At 38.4% G+C, this 22,210-nt stretch overlaps 1 protein-coding gene across 3 annotated transcripts in view; it reads right to left on the reverse strand.

Annotated features, from left to right (window-relative positions):
- Nucleotides 1–22,210, reverse strand: part of BLOC1S5 (biogenesis of lysosomal organelles complex 1 subunit 5) — a 66,311-nt gene that overhangs the window by 41,267 nt on the left and 2,834 nt on the right. For 2 of the 3 annotated variants that reach the window (XM_059399410.1, XM_059399409.1), the window contains exon 2: nucleotides 18,374–18,456. In XM_059399410.1, the coding sequence (XP_059255393.1) occupies nucleotides 18,374–18,456 (83 nt within the window). Of the gene's footprint in view, nucleotides 1–5,030; nucleotides 5,161–18,373; nucleotides 18,457–22,210 lie in introns of all 3 variants that reach the window. The other variant, XM_059399408.1, reaches the window with a different exon arrangement.

Here is a 22,210-nt window from a genome sequence, read left to right on the forward strand (position 1 = left end):
CTTGGCATGCCTGCTTGCTCATTGATTTGCCTGTCTAACACTGAATGAGCATTTACTACGTGCCAGGTGCTGTGACCGCTGCTGTTCCTAATGCCTTAGCACCTTAGTTCCTCATCTGTAAATTAAACCTAACAACTAATAAGAGGACTTTGGAATTGACATTAAATGAGATAATGTAGTAGCTACTAGACTCACAAATAATAACTGTCATATTAATGCCACTGAGAACAATTCTTCGCACAGTGTTAAGTAGTTAAGGGAGTGTTGTTACCACTATTTTTCTTCTTACTGTACTATCCCTACTGAAAATACTTTCCTTACTCTTTTCTTCTAGTGAAAATATTTTACTTGTCTTTAAAGAACAGTTCAAGGTTGACAGCTTTCATAATAAGGACCTTTCAGATTAATCCTTTCCCTATATGGATTTTCTCTTATTTGAAATCCCTTTACCAGGTAGGTATGTATCTCACCACTTTATTTTGCAATTGCTTAAACAATTGCCTAGTATTTTACAATTCTGCCTTCCTATCCTACTCAAACCTAGCCCCAAATAGCTCACAAGTTCCATAACAGGGAGGGACTGTGATTTCCCTTTCAGAAAAATGTTAGGTCCCTCCCTGTGAGAATATGGTAAAAGAGGAGGACTCTGCTTTTCAAAAGTAATGTTTTTATCAGTAACCATTTATTTTAGTTATATCAAAGACAGTATTTTAGGACTGAAAATTATGTTCCCAATCATTGTTTGTTCTAAAAGAAAAGATGAAAACAAAACAAAATGGGAGCTGATTAGATCTGCCTTCTTTCTATGGCATATTAATATTACATCATTTTTCCCAAGCAGTGGTTCTATCATTTCCTGATTGGAGTTTTTTCCCCCGACTCCAAACACAACTTTTTAAAAAAATCCATTTTGTGGTCTTTGGGTGCTTCTTCATTTTCCAATCATTCTGGGTTTAATGTAAAAGAAGAGTTACAACACCGTAACACTATTCTGTCATTTGTTATGTTCTTTAAAATTTTAACTAGAACACATCAGACAGAGGCAAACGTTTGTTCTTTATAGGGACTGTCTTTGGTCTCAGACAGAATGATCATTTTTAGAAATTTCAGTCCCTTTGAAGTAACTGATTTTTTAATTCTTTAGCCACACAATAATAAAGGCTTACTTTCTAATTTCATGAAATATGCTTTTCTAAAATACAAGAAAAACCACGTGACTATACCAAACATTCCTTCTTCATGATTAGAGGTCCCAAGGGGAAAAGGCCCATTATGCAAACCTTCCCATCACCTCCATATCACTTACTGGTTATACCTAATTCAGTAGGAAGCTGTTTCCCCTGTTGTCTCAGTGTTTTTAAAGCATCGAGAATTTGTAAGATAATTTTCTTTCAACCAAAAGATTTTTTGAAATTAGCACCACATACAGTAATTGTGCCACAGACAACAGTTAACAACATCCCGACTATCCTCACACAAGAGGAGCAAATACCTTCTATCACAGTGTGTGTATGTAAACTTCAAATACATACATAAGCAAATAATTTTGGTTTGGTAGCAGAAGATGTTGGCTGAATTCTTATTCATTCATTTCAATGAACAAAATTACTTCATGACTACAATGTGTCACTGTTTTAGGTGTCGGGGTACTGCAGAGAACAGTCTCTGAGCTCACGGAACTTATGTGTTAGTTGGGGAGACAGACAACATATAGATAAATACTGAGCACGTTAGGTCGTGGTGGATATTCCGGAGAAAAACAAAGCCCGGTAAAGAGGACAGAGAATGCCAGAGTGACGGACGACGTTATTACAGAGGAGCTAGGAGAGTCTCACTGTGGACACTTGAGCAGAGATCTATAGGAAACGAAAATGTACAAAAACCTGACAAGAGTATTCCAGAGGGAACACTGAAGTGGGAGCACATTTGCTCATACTAGGAGAAGAATAAGGAGGCCAGAGTAGCTACAATGAAGTGTGGGAAAAGAAAATGGAAGAAAATAAAAGTCAGGGTGGGTCCAATCATGTAGAAATGTCCAGGCCACTCTAAGGATTTTGGCTTTTCTCTAAGCAAGGTGAGGAGATCCTGATACAGTAATGACAGGAGCCAAGTCACATTTTAAAAAGATCACTCGCGCTTTATGTGGAGAACAGATAACAGGGAAGAAAGACACGAGTTATGTGACTCCTCGAACAATGTAGGTGAGAGGTCGTCATTGTGGCTTAGACCAGGGTGGTGGCAGTTAGGGACATGATGAGGGCGCTCAGGTTCTGGTCACGGTCTCAAAGTGAAGCCAAGAAAACATGTTAGTAAGATACATGTGAGGGATGAATGGGAGGGAGCATGGAGAAGGGAGAAGAGGAAGGAGATGGGGAGCAGAGGCAGTCAGTTAAGAAGAAAAGACCGGTGAAAATTCTAAGTGGCAAAGTGCTATAAATAATTGGTTAGTATTTTAAACTGCTGAATTCCTAAAGATTTCTAGATAGAGACAGACTGAAGCAAAATGAGGCAAACTTAGTCCCCCACCTAACTCACAAGATAAATAAAAAGTTAAGAAAAACGAAAGGTAAAAAATTCCATCATTTACTGAACAAGGGCGAATTGTAGTTGTATTTTGTAAACTCTGAAATATGGCAGCCAAGAACGGAGACTTCCTAATCCCACTTTAATTACTTCATCCCCCAAAAGTTAGAAAAAGAAAATGAGTTGACAAAATTCTTAGAACTCTAGTATGCTTACATTTGTACAGAAACAGATTGGGGCGGGGGGAGAAACCACATAACCTGTGAGAGACAGATAAGACAGACGAAGCACCTATTCGGAAAAGAAAACCTAACACAACTTTCCACAGGTACTTTGTTATACAAAATAACAATATGAACTCATTAAAAGAGAGCAAACACACTGCATGAAATGAAAAATGAAATCACAGTGCTAAGGAAACAAAGTGAGAACTATCACAATATAATTACAGATCTAATCAATAAATTAGAAGGAACTGAACAGTCTACGACTAAATAAACAATTGGTAGCGCTGCAAGTGTAGGACAGAAATCAAATACTGCAAACCTTGATAAAGTTAAAATTTTCAAGTGATGGCTTGGGGAAGAGAGGCAGGAGGGGAAAGTGGCCTCCAACTCTCAAGGCATTAATTAATGCAGAAATAATAACAACGTGACTTTAATTTCTGAGTGTTTTTTAAATAATTTTTTTGTTTTTCTAATTTTTTTCTTTGCTCTTTAGTAACTACTCTCTTTTATAGTAAAGAGACACTTAAAATAACATAAAGGCTGCATCTTGATGACTTGAGGGTCTGCTTTTTCCCTACCTCCTAGAGCTCTCAATTACTTTTTGTGATTTTTAAGGAGCCATGGGTCAGTTTTTGTTCTAAAGCTTCTGGTCACCAAATCTGGAGACACTCTGCAAGGTGGGTGGCTACGCGGCCCAAAGCAGAAATACTTCCAAGCTGACGATTCCGTCATAGTTCTACATTCCAGTAATTCAAGACGTCCACACCTTGCTGCTCCACAGTTCCTTAGTTCTGTGCAACACGTGGGACCACCAGCTTAAGGCCACACTTGCAGAATTCTGAGCGCACAGCTCTCCACCGTGCACAGGAAGAGATAAATGTGGCAGTTGTGTTAAGAGGCACAAAACAAAACCTAACTCATCCCTTGGCTTGTAAAGTGCTACTTAGGTTGGAATATATTCCAGTATATTCCATATAAACTTGTTCGCATGGTTTTATAAAACTCATAGATTTTTACCAAGTATAACCCAATTTATTTTTATATACTAAAAGTGTAGAAAAGGCAAGTTACAAGCACATCTCAAAGGCATTTATAAGTATTCTCATTAATAATAATTCAAGTTTTACTGTTAGTAGAACATCTAGAATGACTGTCAGGGTTAAGGAAATGACAGTACAAACAAACACGGGACATCTGTAGTAAAATGCAAAAGCCTACAGTCAATTTTAGATGTTCTACTACTCCACTCAAAGAAACCAAACATAATCTCGGGGTATTCACTGTCTCCAAGCTCCTAAAGGCATCAGACTACATAAGACTAACCTGGATTTGAATACAAAGACTTGCTTTCAGTTATCAACCAAATCTCCCTGCAGCTTTCCTTCATAGATCATTATATTACTGGCTAGTTTTTTTTTTTTTCTTTCTTATTCCCCAGAAAGGTATTTTTTCAGTTACCACTATTATCTATCCCTGGACAAGCTGAATACTGTCAATATAGATCTAAGGAGAAGCCTTGAGTAAAAGTAGTTATTAATAAAACTTTTATTTTATGTCATTACTTGGTATATTTAATAAGGATTCTTTTTTTCTTTTTTAAAGATTTTATTTATTTGACAGACAGAGATCACAAGCAGGCAGAGAGAGGAAGGGAAGGAGGCTCCCTGCTGAGCAGAGACCCAGGACCCTGGGATCATGACCTGAGTGGAAGGCAGAGGCTTTAACCCACTGAGCCACCCAGGCGCCCCAATAAGGATTCTTTTTGATTATCTCTCCAAACTATAACATTTTGCTCAATGAAAAATGTTATAAGATACAAACATTTATGACAGGATTTTTTTTTAAAGTTAAAAAAAGATTTTTTTTAAGTCTTTTTTTTAAAGTTAAAAACTCTAGCATCCTGTTTGAAAAAGAAGCTTCATTTCACAGCCCAGCTCCTAATTATCAAACTTCTTCTTAAGGATAATTAAAAAAAAAACAAAAAAGGTAAAATGTGTTCCAATAGTCTCCCATCCTAAAAGGACTGATTGTCTTGTGCACCCCAGATGCACACATCTCACTTTGGAGATTGAGGTTCTCAATGTCAACAGCAACATACATGAATCACGAGATAGTCAATGTTCTCTGTGGCAGGGCTTCCAATCTGTACGTTTTGGTTAAGAATTCTCTCTCCACCTACTATCAAAATATTGAAGGAAATACATTTTGGCACAGCATTCATTTGAAATAAAACAATATATATATTAAAAACAAAACAGAACAACAACAACGCTGGCTTACATCTCTGGAGAACGTGGTTTAAGTTGTCCTGCATGATTTCTCTACATTTGGGAAGAGTATGTTCATTTGTTTCATGGATCATATTCTTCAAATTTTCAAGAACTCGCATTTCTCGAAGACCACGTTTTTCCTATTAAAAGAAAGTAAATTACTAATACATACTGTGTCTTAAATCTCAGTAATTACTTTCTGGGATTTCCAGCCAGGTTTTGGTTATTATGCCATTACTTATTAATGAAATCTACACAACTTTCTTCCAATTATTTGGCAATAAATGAGGTCACAACCTGGAGGCATTTTTTTTTTTATTTGAAATGCTCAAAAGTTGCAATATGAGTAATATTTTTATAGCAACAATTAAAACTGGGCAGGAGAAACACTAAATGAACAGAAAGAGGCCTAGACTGCCACATACTTCATTCCGTACAGAAAAGAAATTAGACACCCTTGATCTAATTTTAATTTTGCTGTTCTTACATCAAACACATAATAATAGCTCCCATTACTATGCTGTTTTTAAATCTCATTCCATTTTTCTCAAAAATGTGCAGTAAAGGTAACAACATGTAGATACTTCTCTATACAGAAAAGAGTTAACATTGACCATTCTCTTTAGAAAGGCCTGCTTACAAGGTTGGCCTTTGGCCAGGGTCTGGGAACTGGCCCAGTAAATAGTTCCCTGCACTAGTATAAAACTTTCAATAAATGATAAGACACATCTTTTCTTCTGGGACTCTGGAATTCTGACACATGCCAGGCACAGACTGCCCACCTGACCAATTGCCAATAAAACCCCTGGACTCCTAGACTCTGGTGAGTTTCTCCAGTAGGCATTTCACCTGTGTTGTCACAGCTCGTTGCTGCGGAAATGCCACACATCCAGTATGACTCCACTGAAGACTCTTGGAAGCTTCTGCCTGGTTTCCTCCAAAATCTATGTCATGCACCTGTTCCCTTTGCTGATTCTGCTCTGTATCCTTCTGCCATATTAAAGCCTACCCACCAGTATGACCATATGCTAAGGCTTATTGTCAATTACTGAACCTGGATGTGGCCTTGAGGACCCCAGACACACCCCCTCTTCAGAAAGCGACTTTAACACCACCCCCCATCACCATCACTTGAGGGTAGGCCAGACTTAATGACTTGCTTCCAAAGAACACAGTAGGGAAAGCAAAAAATACTGACTTCACAGTAAAGACAATGAAGGCTGACATCATCAGTGATGTCATGGTGATAACATGTACCCTCTGACGTAATGTGACAAGGGCACTTCCCCAAAACCCATAACCCAGCCTAATCTTAAGAAAAACACCAGACAAACCCAGATTGGAAGACATTCTACAGGCTACTGGCCAGTATTCAAGACTGTAAAAGTCATGAAAAACAAAGAAAGATAACCGTCACAGGCCGAAGAAGATGAAAAAGACAGTCGAGTAAATGCAATGTGGTACCCTGGATTAGGTTCCAGAAGAAAAAGAGGACCGTAATGGAAAAACTGATGAAACCCAAATAAAGCCTAGTGTTTCATCAATAGTAATGTATCAATTTTAGTTTCTTAGTTTTTTACCCATTATATAAGATATTAGTAGGGAGAGAAATTGAGTGAGGGATATATGAGAACTATTTATACTACCTTCGTAACTTCACTGTCAGTTTAAAATTAATACAAAATAAAAAGTTCATTTAAAAAAAGAAGGGTAGTAAACTTGATTGTAGGGAAATAATAAGTTAATTGTATTGCTGAGGTTTTTATTTTGTTCTGAGCCACTCTTAGCTCTTCTTCTTCATTTTGTTTTGAGCCGCTACGGAGCAGCTATGGCCAGATTTTTACTAATTTTTCCACAGTAAAAATGAAAAAGTTATACAAAGGTTGAGAAAGAATCAAAAGTGAATCCTGTACTTATCACCAATCAACAGTTCTCAACTCCTGGCTTTTTTTTTGGTTCCCTCTGTAACAATGCATACCTTCTCCTGCCCACAATTCTAGATTCTTTTGAAACAAATCCCAAACAGCACATCATTTCAACATCTTTAAAAGACAAAGACTCCTTTGTAAAAAAAAAAAAAAAGAAAAGAAAAAAAGAAAAGAAAAAAGGAAAAAGAAAAAAGAAAAAAAAAGTACACGGGCGCCTGGGTGGCTCAGTTGATTAAGGGACTGCCTTTGGCTCAGGTCATGATCCTGGAGTTCTGGGATCGAGTTCTGCACTGGGCTCCCTGCTTGTCAGGGATTCTGCTTCTCCCTCTGACCCTCCCTCTTCTCATGCTCTCTCTTTCTCATTTTCTCTCTCTTAAATCAATATATAAAATCTTTTTAAAAAAATGTTAAGAAAATAGAGTAAAGACCACCTCTCTGTCCCTTTCTCTCCTCACACTCACACACACACACACACACACACACACACACGTGCTCAATAATAATTCCTTAATACTATTAAATATCAAAGTGGTATTCCCATTTCCTCAAGTGTCTCACTAATGTTCTTTTTTATCCCCATTTAAACCAAAATCAAAGTAAAACTTATATATTGCAACTGATTAATATGTTTCTTAAATCTTCTTTTAATCTACAGATTTCCCCTCCATCACTTTTTTCTTTGCAATTTGTTGGAAAAAAAAAAAAAAAAAAGTGAGTCATCTGTTCTGCAGTTTCCCACAGTCTGTTATTTGGCTGAATGAACCCCTGTGGTGTAATTTAACATATCCCTTTGTCTGTTCTCTTTCCTGTAAATTAGTAGTTAGAACTAGAGGCTTGATCAGATTCAGGGTTTTGTTTTTTTGTTTGCAAGAGTATTTCAGAGGTGAGCTGTGTACTTTCAGCAGGATGTTGGTAGCATTCCGTCTTCGTTTATCAGCAGGAATACTTCTGGGAAAAAAAAATTTCCTCTCAACTATTTAGTTACTCTTAGGAATGCTTACATGTGAACGGCAAAATAAAGCACTTGATTATTTCCTCTTATTTAACAGTTAAAAATAATGATTTGGTTCCCTAGTATTCTCTAAAGGTTTCTGTTTGTTTCTACACATTCCTATGACTCACAGAATTAACATATTTGAAGTTTTCAAGCCATTACAGTATTTTTTCTTACTGGTGTTCAAACTGTCCTATCTTTGTCCCGTGGGGTCTGCAATGCTTTAGACAAAATTGTATGTTTTGGGGGCGCCTGGCTGGCTCAGTGGGTTAAGGTCTCTAACTTCGGCACGGGTCGTGGTCCCAGAGTCCTGGGATGGAGCCCCGCATTGGGCTCTCCGCTGGGCGGGAGCCTGCTTCCCCCTCTCTCTCTGCCTGCCTCTCTGCCTACTTGTGATCTCTGCCTAATAAATAAATAAGATCTTAAAAAAAATTGTATGTTCTTCAGTAGCTGCTTTGCTTTCTGATACAACTGGGTGCTCCAGGCTCACCTTGTAGATTTCTGGACTCAGACTTGGAATCAGCAGGTCTCCAAACACCACTAATATTTAGGAATAGTATTTGAGAAGGAACACTAGGGGCGGTCACTGCTACTGGGTCTGCCATTATTTCTAGGGCTTTCAGTGGACAAGGCTACAAAATAGGTTATGTGCTTTTAAAAGATACATTTTAAGTTTATACTCACGAATTAAGAATAAGGTTTTTAATTACTGTTGTTACCCGTTTCTTTGCAGTTCTTAAAAATACAAACAGAACGAAGCACTGGCTTTATCACCACTTCACTCAAATGACAATGACGACACTAGCTTCAACAAAATGATTACTGCAAGCAGCTTAAGGGTTGGTATGCTGTTGCTGCTGGGGTTCTGAAGGGATCTTGCATTAAGAATGTACCATCAAACTGCCGTGTTTCAAAGTTACTTGCAACAGAATTGCTCTCTGCATGCCAAGGCAACCATCCAGAAACACTGGTTTGTTTTTTGACGCTTTGCTTGATTTTTAGGATCTGTTCCTTAAAACTTAATTTTTTATGTAAAATACTTACATGTCTCCAAAATTACATCTATAAAAATATATATATATACATTCAAAAAAGTCTAGCTTCTATCCATGCCCTTTGCACTATATTCCTTCCTAATTCTCTCCATAGGTAACTATTTTAAAAACTTTATCCTCACCACTGTCTTAAGTATGTGGATATACATCCACATACATATGTGTATATACCCATATACATACACAGGCGTGTATGTGGATGTGGATGTATTTGATGTGAAAATGCTGGAGTTTGGAGTGAATGGTCAAGAAAGAATTCTTGAGGTGTCTTCAGGGCAAAAAGGTGGTTTTCTTAAAGCCTGGGGACAGGACCCGTGGGCAGAAACGGCTGCACTTGGGGTTGTGAGGATGATTGATTAGGGACAGTATAAGCCTCTAAGGAATTTGAGATCAGGCATGTTCAGGGGGGTATGGCCACAGGCATCTTCCTTTAAGGAATTTGGAAGCAAGGTTTCCAGGACCTTGAGGGACTTGCTGTTATGAGGTAAAGGTCATTTGCTACTGTTCCGTAAACCCTTAGTCATGAGACTCTTCAGACGTTTACCAGGGGGCCACATGCTTGGAGGACTATTGCTAAAATATAAAGAGATATGGGGGAAGAGAAAAGGAAGTTTCAAAAGCAATTTTTGTATGTTTAAGAAGACTGAAAGGATCCTGGAGGTCGGGCTGGTATTAAGCTAAGGCTGCATTTTGCCCTTAGCAAAGCATAAACACAGAGGCAGTTGAACTCTGAGAAGGTCACTCTGTCTATCTCAAAGATTTGTCAGTGGGCTGTAAGTTGTAAGTAAATTTAATTTTCTTTCTTTTGCCTTTATTCTCCCCATCATATTTATTCATATGTATGTGCAAGTATATAGATATTTCCAATTCCTTCCTTCTTAAATGGAATGGACTATTCTTATGTCACTCTGAGGGAAACTCATAAACGCACATACACAACATACATAATCTTTTTCTGTGTGGTCATGTGATCTATTTGTTCTCTCTCTCTCTTTTGGCATCTCTTTCACTATTGAGAAGAACTCGGCGTTTTTGTTCTCATGGTTGTATTTATATTAATACTTTATATAATACCCTACTGTCTACTAGTTCCCCACTATAAGCAGTATTAATATTAGGATCACCTCCTTCTCTAGCTTTCACAGTCCTTCAGGATCCAACGTGAAACAATGTCCTTTTACTCCCAGTTAATATTTATAAGGCAACAAGAGACGATATCCTACTTTTCATATACACTCCCTCGGCCTCTACTTTCTGCCAGACCGCATCTGCACCATCAGAAAGCAGCCACTGCGTGTTATGCTCTCTCCCTTACAACTACCATTCAGTCTCAGTTTTGTAAGTAAATATGTATTTAATGCTTACCAGCTATTGTTAGGTAGAAGTCTTACCAACTACTTAGGTCATCTGAAACTCACTGTGTAAATTAGATAATAGGTTCCTCAAGAATGGCTCATTTGAACAATATTTGCAGAGTCCAGCATGACCCAGCAACAGTGGATCTGTGGTCCCTATAGCTCAGGGTCAGTTAGGCTAGACATAAAATCCCTGGCTGTTCAAATCCATTGTATTCTAGCGTAAGGCAGATAAGTCTGTTAACAATCAGGTCTTTTTCCCCATTTTGTCTATACGTCCAAAGAAAAAATTTTTTCTATGAAATCCAACAGATTAATAAAATTTCTCACTATAGGCCCTTCTGGGTTAATTTTCCCTGACAGCAGTGTGCCCTTCCGTAAAATTTCACTAGTATTTTATTTCAAGAAAGCGTTCTTGAATTTTAGTTTTCACATTTGTTCTATTATATCACTTTGGCTTGGCTTTCTTCTGTAGGGGCTGATTATCAGACATACACTGTATTGCATCTGCTGTATTTACTATCAGAAACTACTCCTTTCTCTTGAATTCTTCTTATCTCTTTCACTATGTCTTAAATTTCAAACAAGGACTATCCATTGTGTTTATTCACTCCTAAGTTCCTTCTAGTTTAGTTTTCATTCCTGAAATAATTTTTAAAATTTCTTTTTCCTGAATTTTTCACCTTAGCTTTTTTTTCCATTATTGTTTTAGCCAATCAATTTTTAGTTTTTCTGATTCTGATTTATACCATCATTTCCTCACTTCTAATAATTTTCTTATGCTTCCCAAGCTCATTTTAAGTATTAGGGCATCTTTTTTTGTGGTCATACTTCATTGCCTTAAAGGACATTACCGTTATGGGATTTGACTCCTGCTTACTTTTAAGTGAAATTAGTTATCCTCTGTTTTTAGAAGGGAAGGGTGGTCAGGACAGCCTTTCAAATTTGGAAGTTCTAGAATCCCTTTTCCTGCTGTTTCACAAAATATTCAATCTCCTTTAGTTTCTCTGGGTGCAAGGCCTTGTTCTAGAAGGGTGTTTTGGTTTGTGAGTTTCAAACTCATAGGTAGCTTCAGCCTAAAGACTTTCCTGCGGTCTGTTACCACTCACTCAGAAATTAGAGCCTGTGAAGTTCCCTCCGAAGGTTCTACTTTTTCCTCAGAATGGCCCTTCAAGCATTCCTCTTAGTAATTTTGAGGTTTTCTAGCATTCAACGCTTCACAAGACCCTCAGGAGTTCTTCCATGTCTTCCTTCTGTTTCTGATTCCACAGAAACCTTTTAGCTGTTGGTGATTTGTCTTCTGGTATTTGGGGAATATCTCGTCCCCTGGTTTTATTACAGATGTTGCTTGGTTTTGCTATCCTAGCTGCTCTATCTCTATAAACAGACTGAAGCGAAAAATCAGACCAATTATGTCAAAGCTGCTGCCACCTTGCTCCCGATGGCACTGGAATCTGAATGAATCAAGACTATAGAGATTTTTGCACTCCTTACGGTACATTTTTTCTTTACCAAGATACAAAAAAGTGGTTCTCAATTCAAATACAAAGACAATGAAAAACAGAAACGGGAGTTCTGTAGTTCTATTCAAATTATAGGTCTTACTCTAGGGTCAATGGATGGGCTCTGGGATTCCAGAATGTCCTTGAAATTGTACTCAAATTGAATAAATATGTCCTCTACATATTCTTCTGGAAGAAAAAAATTCTCCAAGAAAACCATGATGTACTAAAGTTAAGAAACACTATCAAAGTTAAAATAAAATATAAAATTAAGAATCCCTATCAAAACACCAGTAGCGTTATTTCAGAAATAGAACAAATAATACTGAAATTTTCAAGGACCCACAAAAGAACCCAAATAGCCAACACAGTCTTGAGAAAGAAAAACAAAGCTAGAGGTATCATAATCCCAGGTTTCAAGATATATTACAAAGTTGTAGTAATCAAAACAGTACACAGAACTGGTACAAAAATCACACACAGGTCAATGGAACAGAACAGAGAGCCCAGAAATAAACCCATGTCTATATGCTCAATTAAGCTATGACAAACGAGGCAAGAAAATACAATGACAGAAAGATGGTCTCTTCAATGAGTGGTGCTGGGAAAACTACAGCCACATGCAAAAGAATAAAACTGGACCACTTTCTGACACTGTACACAAAAATAAACTCAAAATGGATTGAAGACCTAAATGTGAGGTCTGAAACCATAAAAATCCTATCAGAAAACACAGGCAATGATCTCTTTAATATTGGCCTTAGGCAAAAGCAACAAAAGCAAATAGAAGCTATAGGATTACACCAAAGTAAAAAGCTTCTGCACAGCAAAGGAAACTTACCAATAAACTGAAAAGACAAGCTACTGAATGGGAGAAGACATTTGCAAATGATATATCTGATAAGGGATTACTATCCAAAATACATAAAGAACTTATATAATTCAACACCAAAACCAAATAATCCAAATAAAACATGGGCAGAGGACCCGAATAGCCTTTTTTTTCTTTTTTTTTTTTAAAGAAGACATACAGACAGTCAATAGACACATGAAAAGATGCTCAACATCACTCACCATCAGGGAGATGCAAATTAAAACAATAATGAGATATCACTTCACACCTGTCAGAATAGCTAGAATCAAGAAGACAAGAAACACCAAGTGTTGTCAAGGATATGGAAAAAGGAGTCCTTGTGTAGTGTTGGTGGGAATGCAAACTGGTACTTTGGAAAACAGTATGGAGGTTCATCAAAAATTAAAAATAGAGGGGTGCCTGGGTGGCTCAGTCGTTGGGCGTCTGCCTTAGGCTCAGGTCACGATCTCAGAGTTCTGGGACCGAGCCCCGCATCGGGCTCCCTGCTTGGCGGGCAGCCTGCTTCTCCCTCTCCCGCTCCCCCTGCTTCTGTTCCCTCTCTTGCTGTGTCTCTCTCTGCCAAATAAATAAATAAAATCTTTAAAAAAAAATTAAAATAGAATCTACTACTGGGCATTTACCAAAAGAAAATGAAAACACCATTTTTGAAGACACAGGTACCTCTATGTTTACTGTAGCATCATTTACAATAGCCAAGATATGGAAGCAACAGAAGTGTCCATTAATAGATGAATAGATACAGAAGATGTGAAATGTGCACGTGTGTGCGTATACACACACACACTCTGGACTATTACTCAGCCATAAAAAAAGATGAGATCTTGCCATCTGCAACAACATGGATGAACTTAGCAGATACTATGCTCAGTGAAATAAAGAAAGGACAGGGGCACCTGGGTGGCTCGGTTGGTTAAGCATCTGACTTTTGATTTCAGCTCAGGTCATGATTTCAGGGTGGTGAGACTGAGCACTGCATGGGGTTCTGTGCTCACTGGGGAGACTGCTTGAAGATTCTCTCCTTCTTCCACTACACCTTCCCCCCCAAATTAATCAATCAAAAAAAAAAAAGGATAAAAAACATATGATTTCACTTATATGTAGAATCTAAAAAAATAATACAAAGAGCAGAAATAAATCTATAAATACAGAAAACAGGAGATGGTTGCCCGAGGGGAGGATGAGGGGGGGATGGGCAAAATGAGTGAAGGGGGTAACAAGTACAGGCTTCTCCTTAGCATTATTTCTGGATTCATTCTCCTCTCTTCCTATCAGTCCCCAAATACTATTGGGAGTGGTAAATGTGCCTGTAAAGACTGCTTGCTATTTCCCATCTGCTTTCTTTTTTGTTACATAAAATGCAGATGTCATGGTTAGAGCTCCCAAAGCCACCTTGAAAGCGTAAGGATAGGAGCAATACTCCAGGACGTAGAAGGCAAAGTTAGAAGAAAAAGTTGACTCCAGCCCTGGGTATTGAGAGAAAAATAAATACTTATTAAAAAGCCACCATTTTTCAGGTTACTAACTTAGTTACTAGTAACTAAACACATTCCTTACTGATATACCTAGGTAATCAGTAACTATTCAATAAAGCATTCAAAGAATAAAATTTTCTAAAAATGAAATAAGCAACCAGAGGGGAAGAGGTGGGGGGATGGGCAAAATGGGTGAAGGGGAGTGGGAGACACATGCTTCAGTTAACAAACTGAATAAACAGGTCATGGGGATAAAAGGTACAGCCCAGGGAATATAATTAATGGTACTGTGAAAGCATTGTATGATGACAGAGGGAAGCTACACTTGTGGGGAGTACAGCATAATGTATAGACTTGTTGAATCACTATGCTGTACACCTGAAATTGTGTGTCAACTATGATTCAATAACAAAAGCTTTTCCATTAAAAAAGAGACTTATGAAGCTAAAAAAAAAAAAAAAAAAAAAAGAAGAAGAAAGAAAAGAAAGAAAGAAAGAAATTTGTATAGGACCATATACCCCAAAAGCACTCCAGCAAAGCTCACTAGCAGTTCCACATGGAGAGGCCATGACCTCTCCCCTGCAGCTAGAAAGATTATGGTCCAGCAGACAATGCTGCACCCGCAGACCCTACTGAACTAATGCTCACTGAAAGGGCTCTACTGAGATCTCTGTGCACCAGAATCAACGACATGGAATCATGCAGAAAAGATCTGCATAAAGTCAGGAAAAGATAGTCAACTGTCCAGAAATACTAACAAGCACAAAAAGAGAGCTTAAATATGATAGAACTTCAATAATTTACGTAATGCTGCCACCATGTGGCACTTGTTCCCCTCTTCTAGAAATAAAATTTTGTAAAGAAAAAGATGATTGTTCCCCTGCGCATTAACTTTCTGAAACACAAAAACTAGAAACAACTTTAGTTTGAAATACTAGCCGGGTTTTCTTAAGATGAACTACATTTAAATGCGAGAGAGAGATGAAAGTTCTAGAAGTCCTGATAATTCTACTTCACCATTCCTCTCTGCCCAACCATGCCATCTAGGGACAAATAAGAGGATGTTATTGTCTGCAGCAAGATACAAAAGAGTTGTAAATTATGCAGGTATAAATTCAAATCAAAAGCCTCTAAAATGCTTTCAACTTTTTCCTTCTAACTTGAAGGGAAAAGTCAGAACACGATACACAAAAGTTAGTTGAACCTGATTCACAGGAAAGTTTCCACACTACTCTAAACCCTCAGGAAGACCAACTAGGAAGGTTATCATGTAAAAAGCCTGGATCAGGTATGCATCAAGAAAAGGATTTGGGGCAGCTGGATGGCTTAGACGGTTGTGCATCCCACTCTTGGTTTCAGCTCAGGTCATGATCTCAGGGTCCTGAGATCAGCCTCCCCCCACCCTATCAGGCTCCACATAGAGCACTAGGTTCACTGAAGGGTCTGCTTGTGCCCCTCCCTCTGCTGCTCCCTCTCTCAAATTTTAAAAAAATTAAAGAAAACCATTTAAAGGAGTTATGTTACACTTGGTTGAAGATAACCACTTAAACTTAGCTGACAAGATATTTTTGAGTCCTTCAGAGGTCAGTCTTTAATAACAATATGAGAATGCTTCATAACGGGTGGGTCTGTCTTCTTTACCAGGACAGCACTGGTTCCTGACATTCTGTCTCACACAAAACAAGTGCTCGAGACACTTAAAGAATAAGCTTGTTTCTATCACACCCGGTGTGATCATTTCCTTCTCTAGTAAACATTTTTCTAATATAAGCTCATGTCATTTGCTTAGCAAATCTCTATATTCCCTAAAATGGAACTTATTCTTGTTCAAATTATTGCAAATTCTGAATTAGAACATTTTTATTTGACTGTATTTGCTACCATCTTTCTCTTAATACTAACAGTTAACAACATTCACCAAACATCTCTATGTCACGGATTTTTTAAAGATAACATACCATTTAATCCTTGCAAGAACTGTACAGTATATATTATTGCTCCCATTATTAAGTAGCCACCTTAAGCCTCAGTAAAGCAGGTGATCTTAGCTGGTAAGGAGGAAGGGCAGGATTTGAGCCCAAAGATGTCAGGCTTCAAGGCCCATGTTCTTTTTCCCCTCCTCAATATAGCCTCCTTCCTGACACAGGGCCTGGTCTCACAACCCTGAGATCATGACCTGGGCCAAAATCAAGAGTCAGACATTTAACTGACTGAGCCACCCAGGACCCTGGTTTAGGCATTTTTTAATACAACAAAGAATAAGGCATTTCTATACAATGAAGAGTCCTGACTCTTATGGTACCTCTATTCTAATGAAGGAAGACAGGTAATTAATAAGTAACAAGAAAAATATCAGGTAGTTACAAGAGCTTATGGTAGGCAAAATTCTAAGATGGCCCTTAAGACCCTCACCGCACAGTGGACACACCCCTACTCCCAGTTATTCAATCAAGCCCTAATCGAGGTGAAACTGTATATATATATTCTATAGATTTATTAAGGTCCCAAATCAGTTGACTTTAAAAAGGGGAGATTCTCTTCAGTGGCCCTGACTTCATCAGTGAGTCCTTTACAGAGTCGAGGCTCTTCCTGGCAAGCACGAGAGGGAGGGACTCCATGTGAGCAAGACTAATTTATGGTTTTGTTTTTGTTTTTCTGGCTTAAGTAATATGTACACCCAATGTGGGGAGTCACACGCTCTACCAACTGAGCCCAGAATCAGGTGTCCCCAATTTATGGCTTTGAACATGGAAGGGGCCACCTGTCAAAGAATGTGAGTGGCCCCTAGCTGAGACCAAATAAGGAAATGGGAACTTCACTGTTCCAGGGAAAAGAGCTGGACTCTGAGCTTCAAATAACAACAATGCTGACCAATACCTTGATTTTGGCCTTGGAAGACTCTTAAACATAAAATCCAGCCATACCATGCCCAAACTTCTTTCTCACCATGGAACTGGTAATAATCTTCATATAGCATGATATGGGAATCATTTCTGGATAATATTGTGTGTGTCTCAGATTATCCAAATCCCACCACACAGTAATGATGATAAAGAGAGCTAGCAGTTATTTATTGCTAGATACTAAGTAATATTCTCAAACACACACACACACAGACACATGCATTGGGTGCATGTGCATACCTTTGATCTTTATGCCCACCCTGTGAATCAAGTATTATGCAGATTTCAAGTAAGCTTGTTGAACCCAGAAATGGTATCTGAGCTGCAGCTGTGTCCCTCATGTGGCGTGCTCTGTGCCACAGGCTTTCTGTAGTTTTAAAGGATTTATGAAAAGGTTCTTTCCTTTTGGCAGGTTTAGACTTCCTGTCTGGTTGGGGTCTTATTTAAAAACAGCACCCCAACTCACACAGCATCATGAAATCTGTGTGCAACACCATTTACCATCTATCTGACAGCAGCTCGGGGCATTACTGTCTAATGCACAATGAACCAATTATACATGTGCCAAACACCAGGAATATGAACAGGATGGCAGGCTGGTGCTTCAGTATTGCTGGAGCACAGCATGAAATGTTGGGTGGCAGACGGTAAAGCCAACAAGGTAGGGGCCAAGAGAAGGATGCCTGGACATCCTGTAGACAGCAAATATTATTAAAGGGTTTTAAAAATCGAAGTAACATCAGAGCACTCTGGCAGCATGGTAAAGACTGGATTTGACTGGGATGATGAAGCAGGAACACAAATCAGAAGGAATGGAGATACTGTGAGTAATATCCAAAAGAAATGGTCACTGAAAGTGGGCCTTAACTGGTTAAGAACAGCCAAGGATGAGGCTCATGTTTTATTCTGAGTACTCTGGGTGGGTGTTGATTCTAAAACTGAGAAAAAAAATATAGAATGAATCTAGACTGACACCCATCAGTCTTTAAAATATTTTTTTCACTATATCTCATTTAAAGATGAAGAAAACTGAGATCAATAGATATTCAATAGATCCAGAGTAGGCACCAGCACTTGAACCCAAGTCTCCTGCTGCTTAGTCTTACGTTCCTTCCATGAATGGTAATGCCTCTGAATGAGTTTTCCTTTGCTTGTTTTAAGACCACGCGAATGGAAATCAGAGATTTTAAAATCAGAGAAATCCCCTTCTGTATATGAACACACTAATAACTAGGGCAGTATTTTTACAAAATAAGTTTTAAATACTCACTTCAAATTCTTTCACAAAATAACGGGTTTCGCCTTGAATAACTGGTCTGTGATCTAAAAGCCTTGAATGAATTTCTCCAAGGTCTGTAAAGACAAAATGAAATTCAGAGTTAATCCACGCTGGGTGGTGCAATCTCTAGGACCTCTAGTTTGTTTTGCTCTTCCCAATTCCCATGAATAAATAGGTTAAAATCTAGTTTAGACTTGGAGTGAGAGGAAATCTCATCCACTGCCAGTAAATTGGCATAAGTACTTCTGAGAGCAATTTGGCAATACCTGATAAAGCTCAGGACATGTATACCCAGCAATTTCATGCCTGTGTGCACATCCCAGAGAAACTCCTACACAGATGAAAGACATTTACAAATGTTTATTACAGCATGAGTGTAAGGTCAAAAGAAGAAAAAAAGTTAATAATGGAAACATACTTAGACAATGGAATACTAAAAATCAGCTGGTAAAAATGAATACACTACAGTTACATTTATTAACACGGATAAATCCCACAACTATAACGCTCAACAAAAAAGCAAGTTCAAAAAGATAAAGCCATTGTATATATGCAGACGACACTTCCTGTTGGGACATATACAGAAGCAATAATACTAGAAACAAATGCATGAAAATGATAAAGAGCAGGGCTCCTCAGTGGCTCAGTGGGTTAAAGCCTCTGCCTTCGGCTCAGGTTATGATCTCAGGGTCCTGGGATTGAGCCCGGCATCAGGCTCTCTGCTTAGCAGGGAGCTTGCTTCCCTTCCTCTCTCTCTGCCTGACTCTCTGCCTACTTGTGATCTCTGTCAAATAAATAAATAAAATCTAAAAAAAAAAAAAAAGAGAGAGAAAGATAGAGCAAAACCAAGACAGTGGTTCCCTGTAGAGAGGAGGGAGAACGATGCAACTAGAGCAAGGTTCCCAGTGAGTTTTGAACGTTTATTTATTAAGATGGGTGGTGAGTATGCATTATAGGTTTTTGTACTTTTTTGGTAAGTCTGAAAAAGTTGTGAATTTTAAACTGTTTTTGGTTAAGTCATTCTACTCATCCTACTTTGTAACAACTATAAAATTTAAGAGGTAAACCTCAAACTTCCTGGAGGAAATTAGATCTCCAAATAAAAACATGTAACTTTCATTTTCATTTACTGGCATAGAATACATATGGGGAAGTATGCTAAGTACAAAAATATAAAGAGAACTATTATTTCTGCTTAAGTCCTTCAATGGCTCATTCCCCAGAACACTTCTGTAAGAAAATATAGGAGTTCATTTAAAAAAAAAAAAAAAGTTCTATGCTGAGTTAAGTTTGGGAAACATTTGATAAAATCAAGTTAGACACGTTCCTTCACCTCAGATCTTCTGGGAGCCTATAGTTTACTTATACAAACTGTTAAAGCCCAAGTGAGGGCTACAGTATGCAGAAATGTGTGGACCTTATTTGGTAAGAGAACCTATGTGGCAAAGAGGATCTGTTCACATTTCAATCAATACCAGCATCTCTGAAATGCAACTGGCTAACAGGCTGAAGTTCAATCCTCCTAAGAGCCACACACGGTCCTCCATGTCTGGCGCCAGCCTCTTCTCCCCACACATTGGCAATTCTGAACTAGTTGCAGTTTTCCAAACATATCAAGCTCCTCCTATGTCCTTGCCATCGTCCATGCTCTGAAACCCTTCCCCAATCCCTGCTCTTCCTTCAAAACTGCTCAGATACCACACTTCCTTGAAATTTTCATTTGTTCTATTCAGCTCCCTCCTAGGTTTCAAGGAGTGTCCCCACTTAATGCTCCCAAAGCACCTGGGGCAATTACTTCTGTCATACTACTTACTGTATTGTCCTGAAACTGTACCTCTCCTCCAGTGAGTATCTCAGAGACCGAATTATTTATATCATCCACAGAAGATGTATGGGCTAACATGTATCTTTCTATAGGACAGAAAAGGCACTAAGCTTTGCTGATTTGAATTGGGGAGCCTGATAGAATGAGAACTTACTTGGCCTTTGGAGAGAGAATTCAGTTTTCTTTAGAAGTAGATAATGATCACCTCTTAAACCAGACAATCTCCCAAAATATAAGAGAGTAAAGATCTGGGGAGAAAATACACATGACCACAGAAATGAAGCCACTAACTAGTTTTGTTATAACATCGTAACAACAAAGCAAGCACATTACAATACAGGAGTCCCAAGGATTAGAAATTCTCCAAGTCTGATAGTGTAAATATAAGCTACAGATTTTCACATAAATTCACATAAATTCAACCCTAACCTAACCACATGCAAAGCATTCTTTTGTTGTCTGATACATTCTTTTGTCTTCCAAGAGTTCACACTCTGGAAAGATACCGTTTTCACACAAAAGACAGAGATAAGCACTTTAACAGAAGATCAGTACACTCTGTGGCTATGGAACGAGAAGAAACAGTGTACTGTATAGATCTCTCATTAGCTAATAAAAGAAGTTTCTCCTCTGGCCCTGAATTTCCAGGCCTTTAGTGTAATATCATATGAAACAATTTACTGCAATTTTTTTCTGATAACATCCCCAGCATTACCAAACAGATGTTACTCTTCCTCATTACTTCTCAGATCCATTCCCTTGTTTTCATCCCTGCTTGTCTTGCTGGGACTATTTGAACAGTCACACCTCTCTGTAACCCATTCCACAGAGTTCTTGTCATTTGCAGTAGTGATGTTTACAAAGCTGCCCAAACACTGAACTAGCACGTACAGAACTACGGCTCTTAGAGGAAATACAGGCTTAGGTTCCTGCAGGTTTCTGGTCACATTTCTGTCAAACCAAAATGTCATTTGTATCACATGGGTTTGTTTACCAACATCCTTGTAAAACATGCCAGTCTTGGCATTCCAAAAATGGCCCTTCCAATAGAATAATTTTTCCTGTATAACACTTACCAGTTATTTTTAATCCGTATAACTTCCTTTACCTGCAAGTCGAACGTTTTTCACACTGTACCATGTCTGAAAGTGCGGCCATTTAACAATTTCCTTACTTTACCCAACTGACCGTGAATTTCTTTGGCTTTCAACTTCACAACAATGCTGTCCACTACGCTCTCTCAATCACCTCAGGAATCCACAGATACAGCTGCTATCCTATATAGTGCATCACACACTATAAATGATACTTTGTCACTCTCCAGAGTGGCCTAACACACAAATTGGTGGATGTCCTTCCTTTTTCCAGATTGTTGACTGATTAACATTTACTAGCACCAAACAGCACTCTAACGGATACCTGAAAGAAACTTCTCTAATACAGTTCTCTTTCTCTGTAAGGCACACAGCTTTCTTGTACTGTAGGAAAAGTCAGCACTATACGCCTTGGAGATCATTCTAAAAAGCAAAATCACCATCAAAAAGCACAAAAATGTGAAAAATATGGCACTAAATAAAAAGTAAAAAGGACACTTGTGTGTAGTATAAAAACTAACACAAAAAGCAGGGCATTGCCTTGCTTGGTCTCAACTATAAATGTGCATGTAAGGAGATTCAAATTTGCCTCTATTCTATGCACCTGGGAATAACCATGAACGCACCATCAGTATTGAATCTGGAGTTACAAATTCATTTTAGCAATTAGGCAAATTCACAAACACCTAATCCACAAGATAAGGATCCATGGTCATCTGCCTACCTGCTTTATTTGAAATACAAATCAGGGCACCTGGGTGGCTCAGTGGGTTAAGCCTCTGCCTTCAGCTCCAGGTCATGATCTCAGGGTCCTGGAATTGAGTCCTGCATCAAGCTCTCTGCTCAGCAGGGAGCCTGCTCCCTTCCTCTAGCTCTCTGCCTGCCTCTCTGCCTACTTGTGACCTCTCT

The sequence above is a fragment of the Mustela nigripes genome, chromosome 5 (genome assembly GCF_022355385.1).
Source record: "Mustela nigripes isolate SB6536 chromosome 5, MUSNIG.SB6536, whole genome shotgun sequence".
NCBI classification, from domain to species: domain Eukaryota; kingdom Metazoa; phylum Chordata; class Mammalia; order Carnivora; family Mustelidae; genus Mustela; species Mustela nigripes.